The 24030-nt window shown below is 36.2% G+C and overlaps 1 protein-coding gene across 5 annotated transcripts in view; it reads right to left on the minus strand.

Annotated features, from left to right (window-relative positions):
• The window catches only part of MEF2A (myocyte enhancer factor 2A), a 93264-nt gene that overhangs the window by 49475 nt on the left and 19759 nt on the right, over window positions 1-24030 (minus strand). For 3 of the 5 annotated variants that reach the window (XM_067305911.1, XM_067305914.1, XM_067305913.1), the window contains one exon: window positions 6469-6668. In XM_067305911.1, coding sequence (XP_067162012.1) covers window positions 6469-6522 — 54 coding nt within the window. In that variant the 5' untranslated portion in view covers window positions 6523-6668. Of the gene's footprint in view, window positions 1-6468; window positions 6711-11184; window positions 11253-24030 lie in introns of those variants that run through there. The other 2 variants (XM_067305910.1, XM_013956371.2) reach the window with 2 other exon arrangements.

Genomic DNA, 24030 nt, shown 5'->3' on the forward strand with positions numbered 1-24030 from the left:
AGAAAACCACAAAAGAGCATTTGCCAAGGGGGGGGGGGGAAGGGGGGAGGGAACCAAAAACCTTCATTATGAAAAATCACCATCAATTATTGGAAAAAAAAGTTTTGCTGCAAATTTATTCCTTGCACAAGGTTTCAGTTAATGATGTAAGACAGTTGATGTATTATTAATTCCTATCAGTTACAAGCCTGATGCCAAGGCCAACTTAAAGCACCATATTTTTACTAAACTTCCTATGAAGTGCTTTAAACAGGCACTTAATCTACTACTGTGAAATTAACCTTCTGAGACCTTTTAGATAAAGATGCTATTTTCAGAGCATCTGAAGCATATTTTCAGAGTTTTAATCTGTGCTTCAGTGTGTAATACAACACCTTTGTCTAGAGCCATATTCACACCCCCATATTACAATTCAAGCTCTAAGCCTCTTTGTGATAGGTAAGTAACCTATATGTCCTATACATTTAACAGGTATCAACCAGAATATTTTTGCAAGATAGGAATTAAGCAAAGCACGAGAAACAGCGAAACCTGTTTTAAGGGTTTCTACAGTTTAACATGTTGATCACTTATGCATACATCAAATTTTTGGAAGATGGATGAGAAAATTCTGTGCGTACACACCTCGAGGCACTTTTTCCAGAGTTGACTATCTTATGTATATTGTCTTTTCACTACTATCCATATGCCAACTGCATACCTTCCTCCCCACCACCTAGGAGTTTCACAAAGGGAAACAGATACACTAACACTGTCTGTGTACAGCATGCTGACAGTAACTGTATTATTAAAACGATATACAAACACTTTGCACTACCACCACCAACGCTGGCATTGGAACTGTGGACGTGAGTTTGCCTCTAGCTATAAAACTCTATGTCCACCAAAAAATAAAATAAAATCTGTTTTAACATGCGTTTCCCTCTCCCCACTCCCCAAAACCCTGCACTGAGGTTATGATTTTTGAAAGCCTAAGTTGTTAACAGTTTAGCTCTAATAAGAATAAAGGTAATAAACATAAGACCTACAAAGATGAGAATATAAAATCAGTTCTATTAGCATTAGCCTGCTTTCATGGATGTGAAGTATGACCACGTTGCGTTTGATGGGAATAGTCAACTAGTGTCTGCTTGGCAGAAGTTCCAGCCACATCCCATTTTCTATCACTTTCACTCTATCCTTATGCACCAACAACTAGCCTGGCAGGACTCTGTGGTATCAAGTTTTTGTTCTCATCTAGTAATACCGTGCAATACTGAACAGATTATTTAACCACCAGTTTTCAGTTTCCCTATTTCTAATATAAGCACAATTCTCCAAGGAAACAATGAAGTTTAAGTATATGATTATGATTTTGCATACTCTTAACCACCTAAAAGCAGCTATCATTAAATAAATAATGAAAATACATGAAAAGCATATTGTTTCTAGGATAAATGATGAAATTCCTAGTGCAAGGATAAGACAGAGTCTAAAAATAAGCCAAGTTAACACATGAGGAATTCAAACAGTTGTTGCCAAGGCAGTAGCACGAACTATGATGGACACACGGACTCACATGGACACACACACACACACACACACTCATTTAAAAACCAAGGATTTTATTTTTAAAAAGTTTTTTTGGTTATTTCAAATTTATGCTGAAGATAAAAAAGGAAAATTCTCACTTAAGGTATTTCATGCATCTTGCATGACTGAAATTAAGTATTTATTAAAAGATTAATTTAACATACTAAAATTCAAACTTCCTTAAAATATGCATACCATTCTAATAAAAATATTATTTTTCAACACAAAAGAATTTGTGTATTTCCATGGCACACATCTGCAAGAAAAATCATCTGAAAAGTGCTTAGTATAATGAAGTAATAGGATGTCAAGTAACTAAATCCAGAAAGTATATTTGGAACATACTATAAATAGATTTTAAATTTTGTTTAAAAAAAAAAAAAAAAAAAAAAAAAGACTTATGACTTCTTGGTTTGGGGAATGGTGAGTCATTACTAAGTGCAGCACTACCGAAGCATTAAAGCTAGGCAGTAAAAGTTTCCAGGGATTCTGTTGATCTAGTCTTGATCTCATTCTGAAGAGCTAGTTTGAAATGTCAAAATCAATTTTAGGCAGTGATCTAGTTCTTCCCACTTCTGAAATCAATATGCAATATGAAAGAGCAACCTTCTGCTACTTTAGTTCCTCCACTACCAGTCAGAGGAGTCCACTGTCCACAATGTAAGATAAAGGAGTGAAAAAAAAAAATTTGTTTTTTTTTGAAAGTTCCTTTAAATGTCTCCATAGTTCCATGTTCCATGGAAGGAAGTGGAGCAGACCAGGACTTTTCCATGTACACAATAAATCATATTACAATAACAACAGTTCCACCTAAAGTTTCTGGGCAGTTTCTAAGAAACTTCTTAAGTTCTGAAGACCCACTAACCACTGAGTCCTTTGTGAAGCCTGAATAATCTGCATTCAGATGAAGAGTGAGCACTTGCCAAAACATTTTAATTCATTTCATTTAAAGCATGTTTGCTGGGAAGCTCCATTAAGATACAACACAGTATCTCTGAAACAATTCTATATAACAGTGTTGTAACATGCTCCCACATACCCAAGGTCCAACTGAAGCAAGCAGATCTTTTTTTTACCTACCTATTCTTTAACAACCATAATACGTTAGTGAGACAGGATACCAAAAATCTGACTGGTTTGATCTTAATGTATCTTTTGTTATTATTCTATTTTCAGTCATCAGTTCAACAAGTTGACCAAATGTAGCTCTTACTGGTCCGTATTTCTCCTGGAAATTTCACTATTCCTATACAATACAATATAGAAGCTTTTTAAAAACAGATCTTGCAAAAGATCAAGTGTTCTGAAAGAGGACAAAGTGGCAAGTCCACTGAAATTTATCCTACCTTGGATGGGACATTAAGAATTGCTTTATTAGTTTGGATTTTTATTTTACTTTTTTAAACAGCTCTTTTTCTTCTTATACTTCAATTACAAGACACAGTCAGACTTTATTACCAACAGAAGAGCAGGTAGAGACAGGCACTACCTTTAGGTTTATTCTTTGTCAGAAAAAAGGTATGATAAACTAGACACAAATGCGCTATACTACTTTGATAAGTAAGTCAATGAAAAGATTGAAGGCCTAGTTCCACTAAGGACCTGTATCACACTGGGCAACTCAACCTTTCTATTGAATTGCTTTCTTTTCCATCTCTTGTTCAGCTATTTTAATTATAAGCTCTTCAGCTAGGGCCTATTTCTCACTTTGTGTTTGGCTAGAGCTTATCACAAGCCCGTCCCACTGGAGTCCAAGCCTTACTGTAATGCATATAATTTATTATAAACTCAGTTTCCTTTAATAAATTTAGATTAGTCCTGCAAGTTTATCTTAGGTTTTTTGCCGTTTACTTATAACCACACTAAAATGCAGACAAGCATCTTTATTGCAGGGCAATAGCTTTTTCAGTATTATTGTAATATTGCTTAGTGAAAAGGGGGGAGGGCGGCAATGACAGCGACACTGAGCTCCTTTGATATCTAATTTACTGTACTTTATTCTCTTCAGCTTAATGAACATACATGCCCTACAGCTCATTCAAGCAGATAAGAGTGCTTAATTAATAATACAACGATGGTCTCACGATAATTGTAATCCCCCAGAGTAATGGTCTATATAGTCTGTTTTGAGCTCACTCACAATCGCATCTGAAACAAGAGGCTTCTGATGACACAATAGCTTTTCTTCCCACAAAAGCTATAAGAACTTGCTCCTCAGGCAAATCTGTCACATTCTACTCATATTTCCAAATGAGAAAACACACTAAACATCACAGCAGGACTTTACACGCTGTTCGTGAATGACCTACTAACCAGCTACGTGTGCCGTTGAAAAACTAACAGAACACAACTGAACTATGCTCTCCAGTCGGCAAAACAAACCCTAAATGCCTTTTTTGTCTAGGTCAATGAAAAAGTTCCTCAACAGTAAATTAATACCTACTACATATCCTGTGCATCAGGATATCTTAGTATGTCAAAACTGCCTACACTACCTGACACAAAAACAAGATGCAGATAGGGTTAAAGACCATTATCAATACCTCTACACAAAACAAATTTGGTTCTACTGATATAAGCTATTTAACACCTTTAAAAACAAACAAAATATATTATCTCTGAGTTTCCACAGAAAAAGGAAAAGGCAAGTTCAATTCTGATTTTAAAAGCTAGAGCCTAAAATGTCTTCCTAGTCACTACAAACAGCACATAAATTGCCAGCCAAAAACTGGCCAGAAATAAAACTCAAAGTTCAGTCACATCAGCCAAAGCAAGTGTACAAATGGCTAAAATGTTATACAAATGCGGTATTTCCCCTCCTTCCCATACAATAAATAAAAAGTGATTCAAACAATGAGATGTATAACCTTATATTAAAAAAAAAAAATCTAATTATAATCTATAATTTCAAGCAGAACAAACAAGGTTATCCAACTTCTTTCAAACAAGAAAAAAGCAGGAAGGGGAAAAAGGAAAAAAAATAAACAAAAAATCAATTTCAACCTCTTCAGCTTGCCTGAATTTCTACAGCAAAATCTGAAACAACTAAAGTTACTAATTCAGCTACTTTTACTATGTGTACTTAAGTCATTTATCTACATCAAACATACAGTTACTGTGTAATGAAAGCTGTTCAAACACAATACCTTGCTTTCTCCCAAACTACAATACTACTTTTCTTGCTATATATAGTGTTCTCAGAGTCTACATTGCTTTAAAACGACACAAGGTAAAAAAGAGTCCTGATTTCACATATAAAACAATGGGCTCTGAGCTGGTATGTTGGGAGCAAGATAGTCTCACGGAACTCCATCATTACCCCAACATCAGCCTGGTGCTCAGTAGGAGTTAAAAAAGCAAACCAAACACTGTGAAGGGAAGAGAGAACCAACATCACTCCGCCACTATATGAATCCATGTTTTGCATGCATCTTGCACGCTCTGTGCAGTTCTGGGTCCCTTTCCCAGATAAAAGAATATAGTAGTACCGGAAAGGGTTTAGGGAAAAGTAACAAGCATCATCAAGGGTGTGGGTAACTCCTGTACAAGAACAATTAAGTGAGTTAGGATGCTTCAGCCTGAGAAAAGTTATTTAAAGAAGAAGTATGAAAATATAACAGAAGCGTACAGAATCATGAGCAACACAGACAGACTAGATAGGGACTGACTGCTGCCTCTTTGATAGAAGAGCTAAAAAACTAGCAGAAGCATGACTAAACATAAGTGAAAAGTGTTTCTTGAAACAACAGGTAAGAGACCTATAGAACTAGCCAAAAGATGTTGTAAATGCTACAACTTTATAAGGGCTCAAAGGATGACAGAAGAAGTTCGGGGGGGGGGGGGGAGGAGGAGGAGGAGGAGGAGGAGGAGATGACTGCATTAATGGTTACTAAAACATACAGAAACCACATCCAGCTCAGGAAATCCCTGAGCTAAGAATAGTTTGACACTAGAAGAGAATAAGAGCAGTATAACATGTGCATCTCTGTCTTGCTCTTCCCTGGACATTCATTTATAACCACCACTGGAGAAAAGGCATTGGACTAGCTGGATCTACAGTCTGACACACTGTAACTATTCCTAATCGTAAGTCATTCCTACAATACTTTTCCTTAAAAATGGTAGCTTTAAGATACCTCAAAATATATTTAAATATCCAATTAAAATTTGATATCATCACATAGCAGTGGATTTCAGAAATTAACAGGAAATACCATTTCTGCATACAGTCATCAGCTTTTGGTACTTTTCAAGTTCATAATACACCTCTTTATTGGGGGGGGGGGATAAAAACAAGCAAGCAGCCAACTTTCCCTATGCCATTCTTCAAAGAGTGCACTCTTCTCTCTTGATGGGCAATTTTTCAAGACTGTTGTAGTTAATAGCTCCTCAAGGAATACAGTTTAATGCTTACAAATAGAAGCATGTAAGTAAAATTTGTTACAAAATCCAAATCACTGTAGCTCATTGTCCACAGTTATGTCACTTAGCTGTGTCAAAGAGGCTGCAGCAAATAGTTTTACTATATCCTTTCCCAAATTCTCATCCTTTCCCAATCTTAATTACTAAGTGTGTCTAGTAGCTATCAGATCAAGTGAAGTGTCTGTTTCAAAGGATCTTCTCTACCATCCTCCAGTCTACTGGAACGCAGAGGCTAGTATGCCATTTAAATAGAAATACTAGTTATACAATGAATTTGTTCTGAAGTAATAATTGGTATTATTTACAATAACAGTTCTCCCTAAAATAGCAGTAAAACCATTTAAAAGACATTTGTAGTCTAGTAACTCCATCTGTAGACACATGGATACAAAGCTCCACTTTAAAAGACTGATTAAGAAAATGAACCTATTCAAAGTTTCCATTCATTGTTCATACAGACTCCTTGTTTCTCACCTGTCTGTTCCGTTCGTCCATTATTCTTGTGATCTGTATTTTCTTCCTCCCCATTTTCAGTCTCTTCTTTCCTTTTCTTTACAATCCAGAAATATATTAATCCAAGAAGTTTCACTCTTCAGTATTCTAACACATGATACAATTTTCTTCTACTTTGTCTTCAACTTGATGAAAAGGTTCCTCTTTTCTGTTATAAACCCCTAAAAAATAAAAGTTTAAAAAAATGTTTAATGACATTTCCTCTTTAGTAATTTGCAAGTTAAATACTGTATAGCCATACAATATGTGTATGCATAAAATTCCAGTGATGAACCAAGTATTTTCATTAGTAAAATATGCTATTATATTAACTTTGTTCTAATTAAACTCCAAATAGTTTGCAAGATCAAACCTAGGAGCAGCGGATTAAAAATGGCCAATAATTTCACACACTTTCATTGGCATGCCTAAAACATTAACACCTGACAAGGGGCAGGTGCTCACCACTCTGAGCATTAGGCATTCTGAGTTACCAGAGGTTTCAAAAATTTACCCACAAAGTTTTGGTAGACTCCACTCATTATTTTAGAAAACCTTATAGAACCTTATATTACTTCTGTGTTTCCTTTTTGTCTTGTTACATTATCATCACGGTAATTAAACAAAGTCATGACAGTATCAAATTTCAATTTGTAAACTAATTTTCATCCCATTTAATAAGCCAAAATTGGGGTTCCCTGGGGGGAAAGGGGAGCTGGGGAATAGCAGAGAAGGAAAAAGGAAATATCTTTACTTAGAAAAGGTAAAGGCCTTAAAATTCATTTTCTCAACAGAACTAATTCACAGCTACCAAGACACCAACAATTAATTAAGAAATTCTCAAGGTTACTCTCCCTATGATAACCTATACATCACACATTTACCAACAAACCAATTACTAGTTCAGCACTTTTGTCAGTTTAGTAAATTGTTTAGAAAGATTAAGGTGCACGCAAACTTGAAAAGCAAGAAAGCCATCGTACTATTTTTGTCTTGTACTAATGCACCAGTCAAATTGACTTACAAAACATTGACGTTAACAAACATCAAATGAGTTTTCTGTTAAAAAAGTCATATGCCAAATATAATGATTGTAGAACAGTATTAATTCAACAGAACTGGAAGACAAGTGAAAATAGCTAGCCTCTAGAACATCAACTGCACACTATCATTCAAACATTAAATAGGTACAACTTATTCTGAATAACTATTACTACCTAATATTCATTAAAATACATGAAAACTGCCACAGAATTAGTTTGCAACCTAACTTTCCAACCCAAAATGCCTTTCAAAAATCAACCTTTGTGTATTTTGTCATGGGTGTCACACTTGTCGAAAGTGTTGCAACCACATCACTGTCAGACAGTTAATAAGTACAGACAGCAAAAGGAGATTAGTCACCGGCTACACTTCACAGTACATTCAATCTACGCTGAAGAAACAACTACGACGCGCAGATGCTGATGCAGCTTTGGCAGAGGAAGAGGTGAAGGAACATCACAAGATGAAGAGACGCGATTTTATATTCACCTGATATGAACAAAGGACTTCTTGGAAAAATACCATAAAATGCCCAACAGTATTTAGAAATAGTATTCCATAGAATTGAAGTCCAAACAAGCATGAACATTATGCGCTGTCCATTGCTCAAGAGAATATATGCTAAGTGTTATTTATACATCAGAATACTTGAAGCATGCATCAGTGTTGCATTCCTTGCATTTTCTTCAAGAAAAAATTTGTTTTGAAGAGCTGCTGAAAAAGGATTAATAGAGATCTAATTAAGGCCAGATGAGCAAGCCTCTACACAGTCAGTAGCACACTGCAAATATTTTACATGGAAAAAAACAGTTGGCATATATATTTCTACTTTTTTTGTTGAAAAATCATCAAGAATATCTACTGAACTCCATCAAACTTCAATTCAGGTTAAACAAAAACAACAACAAAAAAACCCACACTCATCCTATGATCACAAATTAACTTTAGCTCTCCAAAAATCTGTTTCCATCCCTTTCACAAACGGAACAAAGTTCTCCCAATGAGCTGCTACTAAAAATTTGCTTTCTCCTTTGTGTGTGGCCCCAGTTTTCATATATCGTATTTTATTTAAACAGTTCTCAACACAGAATTATCCGATTCCTTCCTTTGGTATTTAATAGTGCTCACCACCATAACTAGTACATCAGAACAGCCACCACATGTCAGACCAAAGATGCATCTAAACCATCATTCATCTGCGGCTATTAACAAATGGCACTAAAACAGTAAAGGAGGGACACAGAAATAGGATAAGCATTTATCACTTAGAAGTGAAATCTATAAAGTATTTTCTCCAGCTATTGATTGATTTCCGAATCAAGCACTTGAGCAATACACGGAATCTTAGATTTAATAGCTCTTCTTCAAATTTTCTTCCATGAATATTTCTTCTGAATCCACGTAAACTTTTAGCATCCAGAGGTGAGGAGTTTCACAGTTTAATTACATATCACAATAAAAGATATATCCTTTTGTTTAAGTCTATCCTGCTAATTATATTTGACATCCCCAGTTGTTGCATTAGATGAGTGAACAATCAGTCATCTTCCCCTTCACATCAGTCCTGATTTTATGGCTTGTATTGCATCTTCGTTTAGCTTTTCAAAGTTAAAAAAAATCCTACTCTACTCAAATTACTCCTTACACAAAAGCCATTCTCTGGCCAGCCACCCTGTCCTCTCTCCCTTTCCAGTTACACACGGTTCTTTCTCAGATGAAAGGACCAGTAGCATTCACAGTATCCAAGACACTGGCTATATAAAATTTATGATAATCTATCATAAATCTATACAGAGCCATAACAATATTTTATGTTCTACTGAGTTAGACATACACCTAGGCAAATTTAACAGTTCTCAATTTTTTTCTGAGGAACTCCAGCAAGAACAGACAAGTGATTCAGTGCTCCAGAACATGATTCGAGAACTGCTATTTGGGACCACACACTTTCTTCCTACAATCCCATCTCAATTCACTCATACCTTCCAACTCCTGTAAGAGATATTCAAAACCGAGACTATGCAATGAATAAGGAGATTACGGAGGAACAGAGTAGACAAGAGGGGAAATGTGATTATGTAATACATGTAATCATGTATTATACGATACATACACTGAAGAGACAAAATAAAAGATGCGCAGACATTTTCCATGAGCTAACGGAAGAAACAATAGCAGGGAAATGCTATTATGTTCTTCAGGAGCCAGCACATGAACAGAAATGGGGAACTAACAGTCATTTTCACCAACACTTTGTTAAAGTTTTGGGATACTATTGCAAGATTTTTAAAGTTAGTATACCCTACTAGGCATAAACTCTTCCAGCAAATCCATTTCTCAATTACCATTTCCACCTCATCAGTCCTGTTTGCCTCTTATCTCAGGCCTACTACTTGCTTTCAGATCAAGCACTTTTCTCACTTGGCAAATTCCAAATTCCCATTAGTGTGTCCGACGCCAGTGTCTGTTCAGCCAGCGACAGCCTTTCCTCCCTCTCCACAGGCTGCAAAGGAGAGCAGAAACCTGGTTTTGAAACACATGTGCCAAAGGCGCATCAGCTCTGGAACACAGCATCCCTTTCATTTTGAAGTCATGTACAAGGTGATTTTCAAAGCTAAGAATCAAAATGTAAGCTCAGCATGAGCTCTAGAGTAGAAGGGAGATTGATACTAACTATAAAATCAGAGTAAATCATGCTGTAAAGCAACAATTTTCATACATGCTTAGAACATTCAAATGGAAACTATCACCAACAACCAAAACACTGCATTTCTCATGGGACCAACATCTTATCCTCTTTCTAATCCTTGATTATGTCAGGTTTATCTCTTTCCAAAAAAAAGTCTCAACTAAATTACTTTGCACTGTATATTAACCATTTAAATTTTTATATTAAGTTGCAGTATTATTTTCCTCCTTGATTAGCAATAAAACCAGTGAGATTGTGTCCACTATACTGTTACATCAAAAATGTAATTAGCAAAGTTTTAAATTCCACTAAATCATAGTTCTGTTGCAAAATTATTAAATCAAAGCTATTTCATCTAGGCCATCCAGAAAACTTTGGCCAAATAAAGGAAAATTAGCAGATATATATCAATGCACACTTTATTTCTGAAAGTGAATGAGAAACCAACATTAAATAACCTGACTAAAGGTAAAGTTCTACTTACTTAAGTAACAGAATCAAGTTACAGCCACCAAAAATGCTTTAGCTCTATTTTCATGGGCACACACAAGCAAAATCTCATTTTTTGTAAGGATTTCAGGCATCTATTAAACTAAACAATAAGAATAAGCCAAGGAAAAGAAGAAAAACCCCACGTGTTTCATGGCATGCCTCAAACAGAAAACACTGGCAGTTTGCAATAACAATGAGACAAAAATTGCATTAGGAACTGTCTAGATAAAACCCTCTATTATTGTATAAAAGTAATCTTCTTTCCAAATTTTCTTGGTTTATTCTCATCCCCTAACATACAGGGAAATGCCACACTGAAAGGCAACAGAATCACATGCAGAATAAATCCTCATGACTGCATACTCAACAACCCAGGTCAGCTGGTTTGTCGTCAAGGTTACATACAATTTCATAAATAGTGGAAGATGTATAAGTTTAGCACAAACTATATTTGACCTATTTAAAAAGATTACTTCAAGGGTTCAGCAGAAACAAACTATCCTGGTGCAGAATTCCACAAGGCCTTGAAGCCTTCTCACAGAATAACTGTGTTGTAATTGTATGCCTTCTATTTGCTTTCCGCTCATTTCCCTCCACCTCTGATAGTTTTATTTCTTGGAACCTCCATTTCACCATCATGGTTCCAGATTACATGTGACCGTAACTTCATCGTCACAGCTCATTTACTGAAATACACACAAAGAAACAAGTATGAGGATGTCATATAATTTCCTGATAACTCTCAGGAATCACAGCTGCATGAAAACAGTTCCATAAAGACGCATCTTACCTTGGTGAGCCTTAAGTCTTCCTAAAGAACAAGCACAATAATTTTGACTAAATTAAAGTTAACAGGTCTTTTTCTAGTCTTTAAAGAGGTGGTGGCAGCTGTTATTGTGGGTTTGGCTACTTTACCTCCTAGCATGAGCTGACAGGCTTAGACTGCACAACCAAATCAAGGCTGAATTGCACATTCACTGGTAATTCTAACGAATACTTTGCATCCTGGCCAAGGACGTGACAAGAATATAAATATTCACATATTTATCAAGATGGAAGAGAAGTCTATCACCTGATGCCAACCATTTTACATTTACCAGGGCAGATAATACAAAGGGTCTCATTTTGCTATAGCAAGTGTAAACACACATGCAAGTGTCCTGCCTCCCCACCCAATAGTTTTAAGTGGAAATAAGTACTGAAAATTAAAAGTCCGAGGATGCCTTCACCAAAATAACTAATCAAAAGGTCAAAAAGGTGTAGAGAGCTAGGTCAAACATGATGCTCAGAGTCCATTTCACTGTCAGAGAGCAGTGAGAGATAGGAACATTTTCTCCTTCATACTCTCAAATGAAATACAAGCCAGTGTAGGACAAGTATACATCTCCAGACACCTTTTTTCTTAACCTCATACTACTTGTACAAGATCCATACACTCAGAGTTGGATCTGCACTGAAACGTGTTTGAGAGCTGCAGGATGTTATCACTGTGTGTTCTAGATGTTCTGCAAGCCCTGCTCCAAAATTCATTGCTCTACCACTTATAGAGCTAGATTTTAAAGTAAGACTTCAAGCACAGGGACTCTTCCTTCCTATATGTTTTCACTTAACAGATGAAGCTCAAATTCTGTCATTTCCCCCCCCCCCAGAGATGCGCAAAACAGTAACAAAAATATTTCCTACAACCACAGTTCAAGAGCCCTGTCATCATACATTACTATTGATGAGTAATGTAAAAATGCAACTGTAAAACAACAGCAAGTCATACCCCTTCAAAACAAGACTACATGTTATCATTGACTCTCACATGTCTTGCTGTAGCGCAGGCTTAGGAAATAAATTCTTCCTCCATCCTCATTTTTGAGGTCATTCTTCTAAACCCAAGTAGAGCCTTACAGTAAATGAGACTGGCCCCAGAGCTCCAAGGTCCTCAGCTAGCAAGTGATACAGAAGTATTGTTATAAAACAATACAACCTTTAGCCAAAATAACTTATAAAAAATGTGGGACAAAAAAAAAAAACAGGAAGCCATAAACAATTTGTTTCTGGTATTCTTTTCATGCATCATAAAACACTTGTTTCTTTTGTTTGGGAAGAACACCACATACATTTGATACTTGACCATTTAAGTAAACTGTACTTCTAAAATAAACTGGATTTACGGAACTTTGTAACTGTACATGGCCCACAATTTCCACATTAAAAACACAAATTAGTAGCTCTAAAATAAATTTGTTAAGTTATACAGCTTTTCAAATTAAGTTTTCAAGGCTTATTAGACAAGATCTTAAAGTACTTTCAAAAAACCTGGTCTTACTGAAGAACTGCAACTCCTGAATACTAGTTAGATAAACTTGTGTTCAGAATGGCCTTTTCTGCCTTCTTTTATATGCAGCAAGTCCTACCTAAAATGAAGGTTGAATAACTATATTTTCCTGCAGACAGAACTACAGAAACCTAGAAAACTAGAGTTGTATGAAAAATGAACTGAGATTCCAATCATACACTTGTTTTTAAACAAATTTTACTGCTCCTTACAAATGTGGCACTGTCCTGGATCAGAGAGAGAGACAGAAATTTTGCTATCATTAGTTATCTGAAGTCAAATGGATTCAGATTTCAATTAAACTCAATATCCAAGCCTTTTTTGCTTTGTTTTACTGCTATAACCTTTTTTCCTGGACTATTGCCTAGGTCAAAAGAGTATGTAACATCCTATTTTGAGCATTTATATACTCTAGAAGCAAAGGAGCCAATACTACCTGTATAAACATATCTCTGCCACATATATTCTGTTCCCTTATTCCCATCCATAAATTTGGTCTTGATAGCTTCTAAAAGAATTTATATCTTCCCATTCCCCAAAAAAGTTCACAAACCAGACAGAAAATAGGATCTGGAAATCGATGAATCAACAAGTGGAGAAAAAAAGACCACAGAAAAAAGTAAATTTTCAATACTAGATTAAAATGCAATTTTAGATAGAAACAGAACTTCAGTATTAGCTAACATAAAGAATTCTGTTGCCAGATGTCTACAAACAGATTAAGAAAACAGCAAGACTGAATAGTAATCTGAAAAACATGCTCTGGAGAGTCTCAAGAAACTCGCTCCTAGTTTATCAAAGATTTTGTTGATAGACGAGACTTTTCCATGATGCACCAAAATACCCGCAAAGAAATACAATTCTGAACACTGTCACAAACAAAACCTAATTCTTAATAGCTGGGGCCTGAAGGACTCATGGAGAACAAACTCATCTGCCAGAAAAAAAGCACAGCTATTAGAACCATGGTAGTTTCATCATAATTTTAAGGTTTTTTGACCAGATAATCCTCTCATTGTTTTCAGTTATAACTCTCAGGGAAGTTATGACCTAGATGCAGAAATCAATGGGGGACCCAATAGAAGCTGACCCTGCTCTGAAGGGGGGTTGGATCAGATGATCTCCCAAAGTCCCTTTCAGCCAATATGATCTTCTATAAAAAAGTTATGCAAGTTTCTATAAAACTTATCAAAATTATACTTCAGGACTACCATTTTTGAAAGGCCCTGAGGGATCAAAATAGTAAGATGAATGATTACAATCAAGTGCAAATATAACCAATACATGCAGAAGAGACTATGCTATGAGCGCTACACTTAAAACTTACCTCATAACTGGTTTTAGTAAATCTGTGAGAAAGAAGTGCAGAAATATTACAAGCAAGCATCTTCTCAGCTGAATTACAGAAACATATCCACACGAATCTCCAAAACTACAACTTAGGGCTGCATGTTGAAATCGCTAGGGGGTTGGGAGGTATTGAGTGGCAGCAGGAACAAAGTTAACAAATGCCTCTAGCAAAATAATTTAAAATCACCATTCAAAGTTAGGCTATGCTTATACTGAGGTAAGTCCTGGAACACACAATTTTGCATTCATGAGCAATGACAGAAATATATAAAGGCCTCACACTGTACTATACTTAAGTTTAGATGTAATTGCTCCATGCAGAAATAGAGAAGCATTCAGAAGTACTTTTTAATTAGTTCAAAATCCATTATGTTTCCTAACTTTCACAATGACAACAAGCTCTTAAGTGTGACCATAAGCACGTAAATCCAGATTTTAAATTCACGGACCTCTCTGCACAGCATGAGCCACATAAGGCTTCTTTCCTGATCTAAAATATGTAAGATATATTAAATATTTCTCAAGACCAAACAGAAGTATACTGCCTTGAGGTCACTGAAAAGCAACACAGCCATCTTAGGCTATTTTGAATCTGTAAAAGCTGCGGAGGGTTAACCACCATGTGGCAAAAAATGGCACAAAGAGCCACATGTTTTCTTATCAAAACCCTTTCCTGCCCCAATAGGAGGGAGCCACCAGGATGTACCTTCCAAAATGCTGATGATAAGCATTTCTACTAGAAACAGCTTTAAATTATACACCATTTCACACACAAAAGTCACTAGAAAGACCTCTCCTTTGTTACAGGAGACAGAACAGAACCCAGTGAAATTAACTTTTTACATTCATCTCAGTGGAAATCATTAGGACTGTGCTGCTCTTCTCACCTGGGAAAGAATTTCATTTCTTTAAAGCTGCCCTAAGGATTCAGTCAGAGTCAGCTGTAAACACAGCTTCCTAAAGGTAACAGCATTGGTAATTAACTGAATAACACCTGATGACTGACAGTGTGGACAATCAGAAGGTCCTTTATAATGTTCTTCTTCACCTTACAGTAGAACATAATAAAACATCCAAAGGAGACAGTTTCCATTGAAGATATTTACCCACCAGCATAGGGCTTTCTTCTGGTTTTGCAACACCTTAACACTTTTCAATCTTTTTCAGCCTCATTGATACATTAAAACATGTTACATGCTGCTAAATTAAATCATTGTTTTAAAAAAAAAGTAGTATCATTGGGATTTCCACTTCCAACAGTCTTAATATTTTATCAGATATTTTAGTGACACTCAGGCTTTAATTACTGCTAACTTGGCTCATTACTTTTCCCATCTCAGCTTTTCAAGTTTATCGATAGATTAGAAGAATATAGTTAATCTTATCTGGGGAAAGAGCACGCATTGCAAAGGGATCAGAGTTCACTATCGCAGTGTTCCCTGCAACACCTCTGCCTCACTTGTTGCATCTACACTCATCTCAAAGAAAACCATTAGAGCAAATTGGAGGGTGTATAATGAATGAGACTGGGGACTGCAAGTGGATAGAGGATGGTTTCACAGTAATGACAGCTGATTATTGTACTGAAGTACTGAATTGATTTGGTCAGATTCCTGTGAAATTCTAGACAAGTTGCATCATCAAATTTTTCATATATGTGGTCACTCACTGCTTTCTTCATTTTATAGATAATAAATTGAAAGTTTTGCTCTGAAATGTTAACATTATAGCCATGGTCAGCTGAATGCAGTGGGAGCAGTACTTTAAACATGAATAACACCATGCTGAAGCAACCTTAAAAATTCGGGTTCTTGCCATTTCTAATTAGGCATTCTTATCCATAAGGGGTATTGTCCTTCTTTTTGCCTCCAAGATCTATACAATTTAAGTAATTATCTCCCCTGTACCAGGAGGACTGAGTTTAGTTGGGGTTTTTGTTTCTTTGCTAATATTACAATCATTCAGAACCTCAACAAATAACCTACGTATAAATCAACTGAACATTTTGAAACTAAAAACTGGACAAAAAACAACATACCTCTATGTATGTTCTGATGCATCTGAACCACATCTCACAGCTAGGTTACATAGCAAAAAAACCAGAAGCACCTGAAAGCAGCATCAGGAAAAACACAAATACAGCCGGACACTTTTACAAATAAGTCAAAAGTAAACCTGCTGCCAACCAAGTTGACTCAAAGCAAACAACTTCTTGACATAAGATCTAAAACTTAGAGGAACTAAGGCAGGAAAATCTTATTCAAAACACACCTCATGGTATAGGGCAGTGTTATGAGGTTTATTACCCTTCAAAAACTGTCTTTAAAATTGTATTTAAATTTCCCAGGCTACACTTCAATTCCTTTGTAGAAAATGCCAAATAAGCAATTTTCCAGTTAAGTGAAACAAGAGTCTGTTCTCAGTATATTAAAACTAATCAGTGTATAACTGGCAGGGTTTCCCAGGGAAAGAATAAAAATCATAGGAGATTTTGCCTTAGGAAGTATGTACATAAAAGGTATTCGTTAACCAGTGTTTATTAGTTTCTTCTAAAGGCAAAATCAAAAGATAAACATAAATTATGAGATCATCTTATTTAAAACTGTTTTTAAATAATGTGGAAACTGCACTAGTGTAGTACTTCAATAAACTGATTTTGTGATTTGCTGCAGGACTTCTGAAAGTCAGTGAAGTTCTGAACGCTCACCAAGTAACTAAACTTCTAGTGCTTCATTTTTACTTTTTGCAAAGTAAAAGTAAACTTGCCTAAGAAGTGCAAACTGCTGAGGTAATGCAACAAACAGCCACGTAACAGTAATTACAACACATGCTATTGAACAAACATTGCTGCAATCAAAAACATTAACAGCTGACTTCAGGAATGTAATGGGACACAAAGGCAGCCAAGGCATTCACATGGCCCTGCTTACACCTTCTCCTCCTAATCAGTTTCCTCAAACAAGACTTCAAATTAAAAAACACCAGATTTTATCAAGCAAAAATCTTAGCAAGAAATTAAAGCCAGTAGATGACAGAACAGAAATATAGAGGGATTATAAATGAGTTTCCTCTTTGCACACTGTGCCCTTGCAAGATGGTCTGTTTCCAGCCTTGGCTTCAGTCAAGAGTAGCTTTGTGACACAGAAAACTGCATGCTCCTTCTTTGTCTTTAGGGAACTTCCTCCCATGGCTTAGCTTGATCCTATCAGCTTTTCTTCAGGCTCTGCATGAGCTGCTGGCTCCAAGATTCTTGCATGATTCCCACTTTCTCTTCTTCCTCCTGCTACACCAAGTAGTCTCCACAACCATTTCTCTCCTGAGCACACTCACTTTCTCACCAAATACACACTTCCAGAGGATTCCACACGATCCAGGTACCCCTTTTAAATGGAACAGGGCAGGAAAACCAAGAACAAATAGAATAGATACTATGCATCAAAGAATCTGTAAGAAGCTTCAAATCACTGAACAATTAACCAGAAAGCTTTCTTGTTAATTTATTCAATGTCTGATTAAATGACAGCATGAAGTCACATTGTTTAAGTGCAACAATTATAAACCAGACAGACACGACAACACAATGCTGAAAACAGCCTTCATGCCACAGTGAGACATTCAGCAAACCATAAAGACACCTACACGTTTCTAGCAAAAAGATTAGTGGTAAGATTCTTTTTCTATGGCTGCGGTAGCCTTCGTTCAAAACGCAATCTCTTTGAAAAATTTAGATACACCTTTAACTCAAACCTCTAAATAAAGAAAACTAAAAAAGTTACATTGTACATCAGAGATTAGAACAGGTATAGGTAGTGAAAGATGACCAAATTCCAGTCAATTTTTCCCTTAGTCTTTTTAAGCAAATAGTCATTTTACAGTTAACTAAAATAAAATACCCATTCCTGCTGGAGGGGTGGGGCTTGTTTATAATAGGTCTCACAGAACAGATGCTTTCCAGACATTCATGGACACTGCTTCCTTATAAACTAAAAGCTTCAGAATCTAAATAACAAGGCAGACAGATTAGGTGGCAAATAATAAAACAACATACAAGTGAGATGAATCCTCAACTACATCTCAGGAGTTATATTTTCAAAAAATATTAAAATACAGGCAGAATACAGGCAACAATAATGAACTCAGGAAGATGGTACCAGGCAGCCACAATCAAGAAACCATCAGGCTCCTAAGAGTGCTATCATTTCGGCAGTCAATTTTTAAAGAAGCATGGAACAACATTCCTCAAGATCTAAATACATCTTATTGACATGTACTTCATAACCCATTTCTTTCTTATTCAAGGCTGAAGTCACTCCCCTCCATGTGGATGTCTACGTTTCTAATAACAGTTGCAAAATAAGACTGTCCAAATCAACTATTGAGCAGGCCAATAAAGACAGTTATCTACATTAAAATGCATATCCCAACACATATAGATATTGCAGTAAACTTAGTTTCCACTAAGAGAAGCAGCAAGAATATTATTCAAAATATTTTCTGCCTTTGACTATCATTCTTTTCTTTTATTGGCAGACGATGTCTGGTAGTCTATGTATGTATATGTCTAATACAAGACTACCCTAGCCACTTGGATCCACTTACAAAAATGTTACCTGTGATTATAGTACACTGAATCTTCAAATAGCAGCTGTTCTATGAATAAAAACTGTAAACCTAATTTTAGAAGTAACTAACTTTGGAACTTTTTTTTCCTTAGCACTGGCAACAAACCTGCATACACGGGAGGTAAATATGTTTTAGATGATGAGTAGAAATTCATGATGCTACAGTAACTCCATTACTTGCTATACCTGCAAGGCGGAGCATTTGATAAAACTTCATTATTCCACCTTTCTTTCTTGCAGATTGCAGCAAATAGAAAACTTACATCATCTGACCCTAACTAACATTACTGCTTCATAGCAAAGATTCATGACTCAAACTGTACACAGGAAGATACATTAAAATCTTTATTTCAATAGCTTCTGGAAAGAAATGTCTGGCCTTTTAAAATACTTTTAGTATGAAATATGAAAAGTATGGTAAAGTATATTAAAGTATGAAAGATACATTTGACAGAAGTTTAAGTGAAAGCCCAGAAAGGTTTAATTGTCCTCAGCAAAGATCAATTAAGTCATCTGTACATAAATATACAAAGCCCTTCTGATAAACTACATCACTGAAGAGTTAAACGACGGCAAGGAGGTCTGAGAAAAGCAAGACAAGATATTGCAAAAAGCTGGATCTTAACATAGTTGAAAGACAGCTGGCCTACTTTCAGTTACATTAATTAGCCAAGAATCTGAAGTAGAAGCCCAAATAGACTCAGTTCATCATAAACTTCCCTTACTGAAAACCTCTTCCATTTAAACTACTACATTTATTTGACATAGAACATTACAGCAGATGCAAGCTTTTTGAACCTGTAAAGCACCTCTGTCTTTAGTACTCAGTCAGCCAAGTGCCATTTGATGCAATGACTGCCTAGACCTGATAATATTCAGGATTAGTCAAGGATCAGTGACTATATAAAAAGCTGGACATCCAGAAATGCAATTATGAGTTCAAATGTACAAAATACACATACACACAGTTTATTACTCTGATTTTTAAAAATGAAAAAAAAAAAACCAAAAATCTCCTTGCTATCAAAGAAACTAGTAAAAATGCACACAAGATACCCTAAAACTGCTTCGGAAGGGAAGACTGCATTAAGCAACCTCAGTCTCTTCCACTGTTAGATGGTCAAAGTGGACATCTCAACATAAATATTGCATCAGTGATTTAAATCTGCTAGGAAAGTGTTAGAAAACAGTACCCATTTCACACACTGTCAGATCCCTTCCATCCATACTACCTTTGGATTCATCTCTGACAAAAACCTAACTAAGAGAAGAAGGGAGCATATTTGAGTTGTAAATGAAACACTTAAATGGTACACGAAACACTTACATGAAGTCAGACATGAATGACTTCTCTTTCAAGGCACTGACTATAATTGCTGCACTTTGTTAACAGCAGTATCTTATTTTGGCAAGAGCAGTCGCATCCCACTACAAAACTTAGATACCACCTGTAGCACTGGTAGAAGCTATATGAAAGCGTGCAATGGGCACATTCAAAGACCTAAGGCAATCTTGAGCTTGGAGAAAATCAGTGGTTACAGACGGGGTTAAATTCCTGCATGTGAAGCGATTTCTTTTCATGTCTGAATAAATATAACACCCTTTCTATTCTTGTTCTAATACAGGGAATATAACTAGAGTACATGAAGAAGAATCTGCTCTCTTCCATTCCTTTCTGATATGACAATAAAGCACTTATCTCTGTGAAAAAACGATAGGCTTACTTACCTAAACCAACACCCCCCCACACATACTAAATATATCCATGAAAGTGGATTCTGTATCCCCAAATACCAAAACGCAGATGCTAGCTTTATTACTTCACAGCACCTTATTTTATTCACTCTATGTAAATCTTCTGTCAACATATGGTTATGTAGAGCTATATAAGTAAAAAAAAAAAAAAAAAAAAAAAAGTGAACCACCACCAACCAACACACAGTTTATACGCAAATTTCAAGAAACTCCTTAGAAGCGTCATTCTTAAACCCCGTTATCCTGCAATAAACCCTAACTCCTCTTAACCTGTCATAAAAACGTTATTGCTGAGTACTCCTGGCCTTCAGGACATTGAAATTCTCTCTTTTACATGCTGACTTGAAGCCTTGCAGCAGCTGAAGCAGTAAATATTGACAGCTAGCTGGCAAACAGCAGAGATACCAGTGCTCATAGTCTCCAATTTCACCTGCATCAGCAAAGGCAGAGCCTAGAAGGGTCAGTCTAACTAGGGCCTAGCTTGTTCATCTTTTTTATTGTTGCTTTTGTCTATCTTAAAAAGCACTTGTCATTTCCCTCCATAAGGCTGGAGTTCCTTTGAACATACCTGCTTTCATATATCACCTTGAAAACCTTCAATTATCTATTAAATCTCATTGCAACATCTAGATAGGCAGTAATTAAAATCTCTCTCTCACTACAAAGCTTATTGCAAGAAACTATTCTAAGCATCCAGTTCCATCCTTTCATACTGTTACACAGTTCAGTTCATTTTCCCCTAAATGATGCTTTGCAAGTTTTGCACATCAGGCCAAGTTAACGATTTACACATTGTTTAACAAAAGTTAAGCAAACAAAAAAGTCAACTTAGAGCAAACATATGGAGAAGCTATACACTGAATTATGAGATACTCCTGACAGCACAACAGAAATGAAAACAATTAGTAAAATGTTTTTTAATTAATACATATTATTGGAGATCAAGTTCTGCTTTTCTCTTCGTTCTCATCTTATATCCTCTAGTTTGAGGCAGAATTACAGAAGCAGTCAGGAAATGCATTCAGACCTGCTTAAAGAAAAAAAAGAAGAAAAAAAGAGAGAGAAAGAGAGACTACAAAATTATTTCTCTGGCTTCCCATTGGAGGGAAAGATAGCTTTCCAGCAATTTGCCCTGCAGTTCACACAAACTGCAGATTCATCATTTCTTTTTAGCTAAATTTCATCCTGCTGCACAGCTAAACAGATTTTACACTAAGATTTCAAAGAAAGACTTCTTAGTGTATCCAAAAACACTGCATTTTACCTGTCCTGCAACAGACAAGAAATACTGAGTCAAACCTAGCTCTCAAAGCTTTAGGTCACGATTTCATCTGAAGCTAACAGATTTTTACCCCTGCTCAGACACAGCTAAGATTACAGTCTATATTTATATTTTTAAGAATTCTCCAGCATACAGAATCATTGTTTTCTCCAGTATGTAGCTTTACTGGGGGAGGGGTGGGAGACTTATCCTGTATACTATAAATATTTTTCTACTTTCAAAGGGAAGGTACGAATGAAAACAAGCTTACCCTCCACTTCTAGCACTAAGTGCCTTCTGTAAGGCACTAATCTTAACATGTTAATTACACCAAGACTGGTGGAGATTTCTGCTTGTAATTTCTTGCAGATTTTCCTTCCTCCTTGTCTAGTACTGAAGACACATTAATTTTGAAGGCAATACGTGATTAAGAACATTAACACAGCTTTTCACATGACAGGCACCTCCCCATTTGCATCATTTATTCAAAAAATGCAAGCCCTTTGGCAGTCTGCATCAGGAAAAGTACCACGTAAAATCTTAGTCTACCATAAATGCATAGTTCAGTAATAGATAAGCATGCATGAGTACTGTCCATTGCATAGGAGTACAGCATCTAGAAAGTAGCAATGCACTGAGCTTTGTTGTTTAAACAGAGTGAATGAAGATTTCTGATTTTAGGTTTTAATGTCACCAAATTAGCCCATTTCAAGATTTGCAAACTGTCAGCTTGGGCATGGACAGGAAAAGGTACTCAGTCTATCTAATGAACCCTCACACTCAAAATTTCATTTTATTCAAATGACTGCCTTCGCCTAACTCTTTTAAGTAGGTGGAACTGCAGCAAAAATATTGCTGAACAGGATGCTAATAATCCCTATAGACTTTGCATATGGAGGTGAGATAGCTATCACATCTCATTGTTTGTTCCCTTTTAAAATGAGTCCCAGTTGGCTTCAGGGAAGATGCTCGCTCCACATAGTTGGAAGAAAGGTATTAAAAAGAAGGGGAAATCCCCAGAAGCAGAGAAGAAGTGTGAGAGAAGACAGCTGCAGAAAGAGTTAACAGTAAGTTTACCTGTAGTGAGCTCACAATGGTGTTTTATCCATTTTGATGCCTCAAAGTGCGAAACGAAGACCTTCAGATTGTTTTTAATCTAATGGTTTCAAACAGACATTAAAGAAACTTGTCCTCATTCACTTTTAAAGAGGTCATGATACAGGAAGACCTTTCAAGGATGCACATGGCAATCTTCGGCCCTCTAAAAGCAAAATCAGTTAAGCCTATATAGCACAAGACTCAGCTCTTGTAACCAAAATTTATTTAGAAGAAACACAAGAAAAAGCAAGCTAAATCAAGAGAATGCAATTAGTATATGTTTGTCCACGGCACTGACAAATACACTGCAAAGAAATTACAGTTTTTGATAGAGGTCTAAGTTTTCACTGGTTCCTCTGCAGTATCTCAGATCCACTCTGCTACAGATGGACAAAACACGAACTCTAAGGAAACTTTGTTGATTTCATATGTTATTAATTCAGTCACTCAGGTGAAATGATTATTAGTATTTCGAAACACACTTTAAAAGACCAGCCTTAGCTTTCAACACACAATTATATTCCGCAGGACTAGGAAACAGCAGGTAGATTAGGGTATGTAATTCTTCATGTCTGAGAGCATAATGTTGTCACGTTTTATGGAATAATTTCAGTAATTCAGAACCCACCTGAATTTTACAGCTTGAGAAATGCAATCATGCAACTACCGAAATGCCTGATAAACGGGATGCCAGAAATGCATTACCCCAGATTCAGGATTAAAGCTGCAGTCTGGTGCTTAGAACCTGCCTAGCACATTTTTATTTATCTGGGCCCACTGCTCAAGTGCAAGGAGAATCCTGCTATTGCATACTAAAAATGGTATCATATAACAACCAGAGGGCACAATGAGCAAGCCATCTCACTCCTTCCACACAGCACAAGAAGTCAAAAAAACAGAAACAGTA

The sequence above is a fragment of the Apteryx mantelli genome, chromosome 15, assembly GCF_036417845.1.
Source record: "Apteryx mantelli isolate bAptMan1 chromosome 15, bAptMan1.hap1, whole genome shotgun sequence".
Lineage (NCBI taxonomy): Eukaryota > Metazoa > Chordata > Aves > Apterygiformes > Apterygidae > Apteryx > Apteryx mantelli.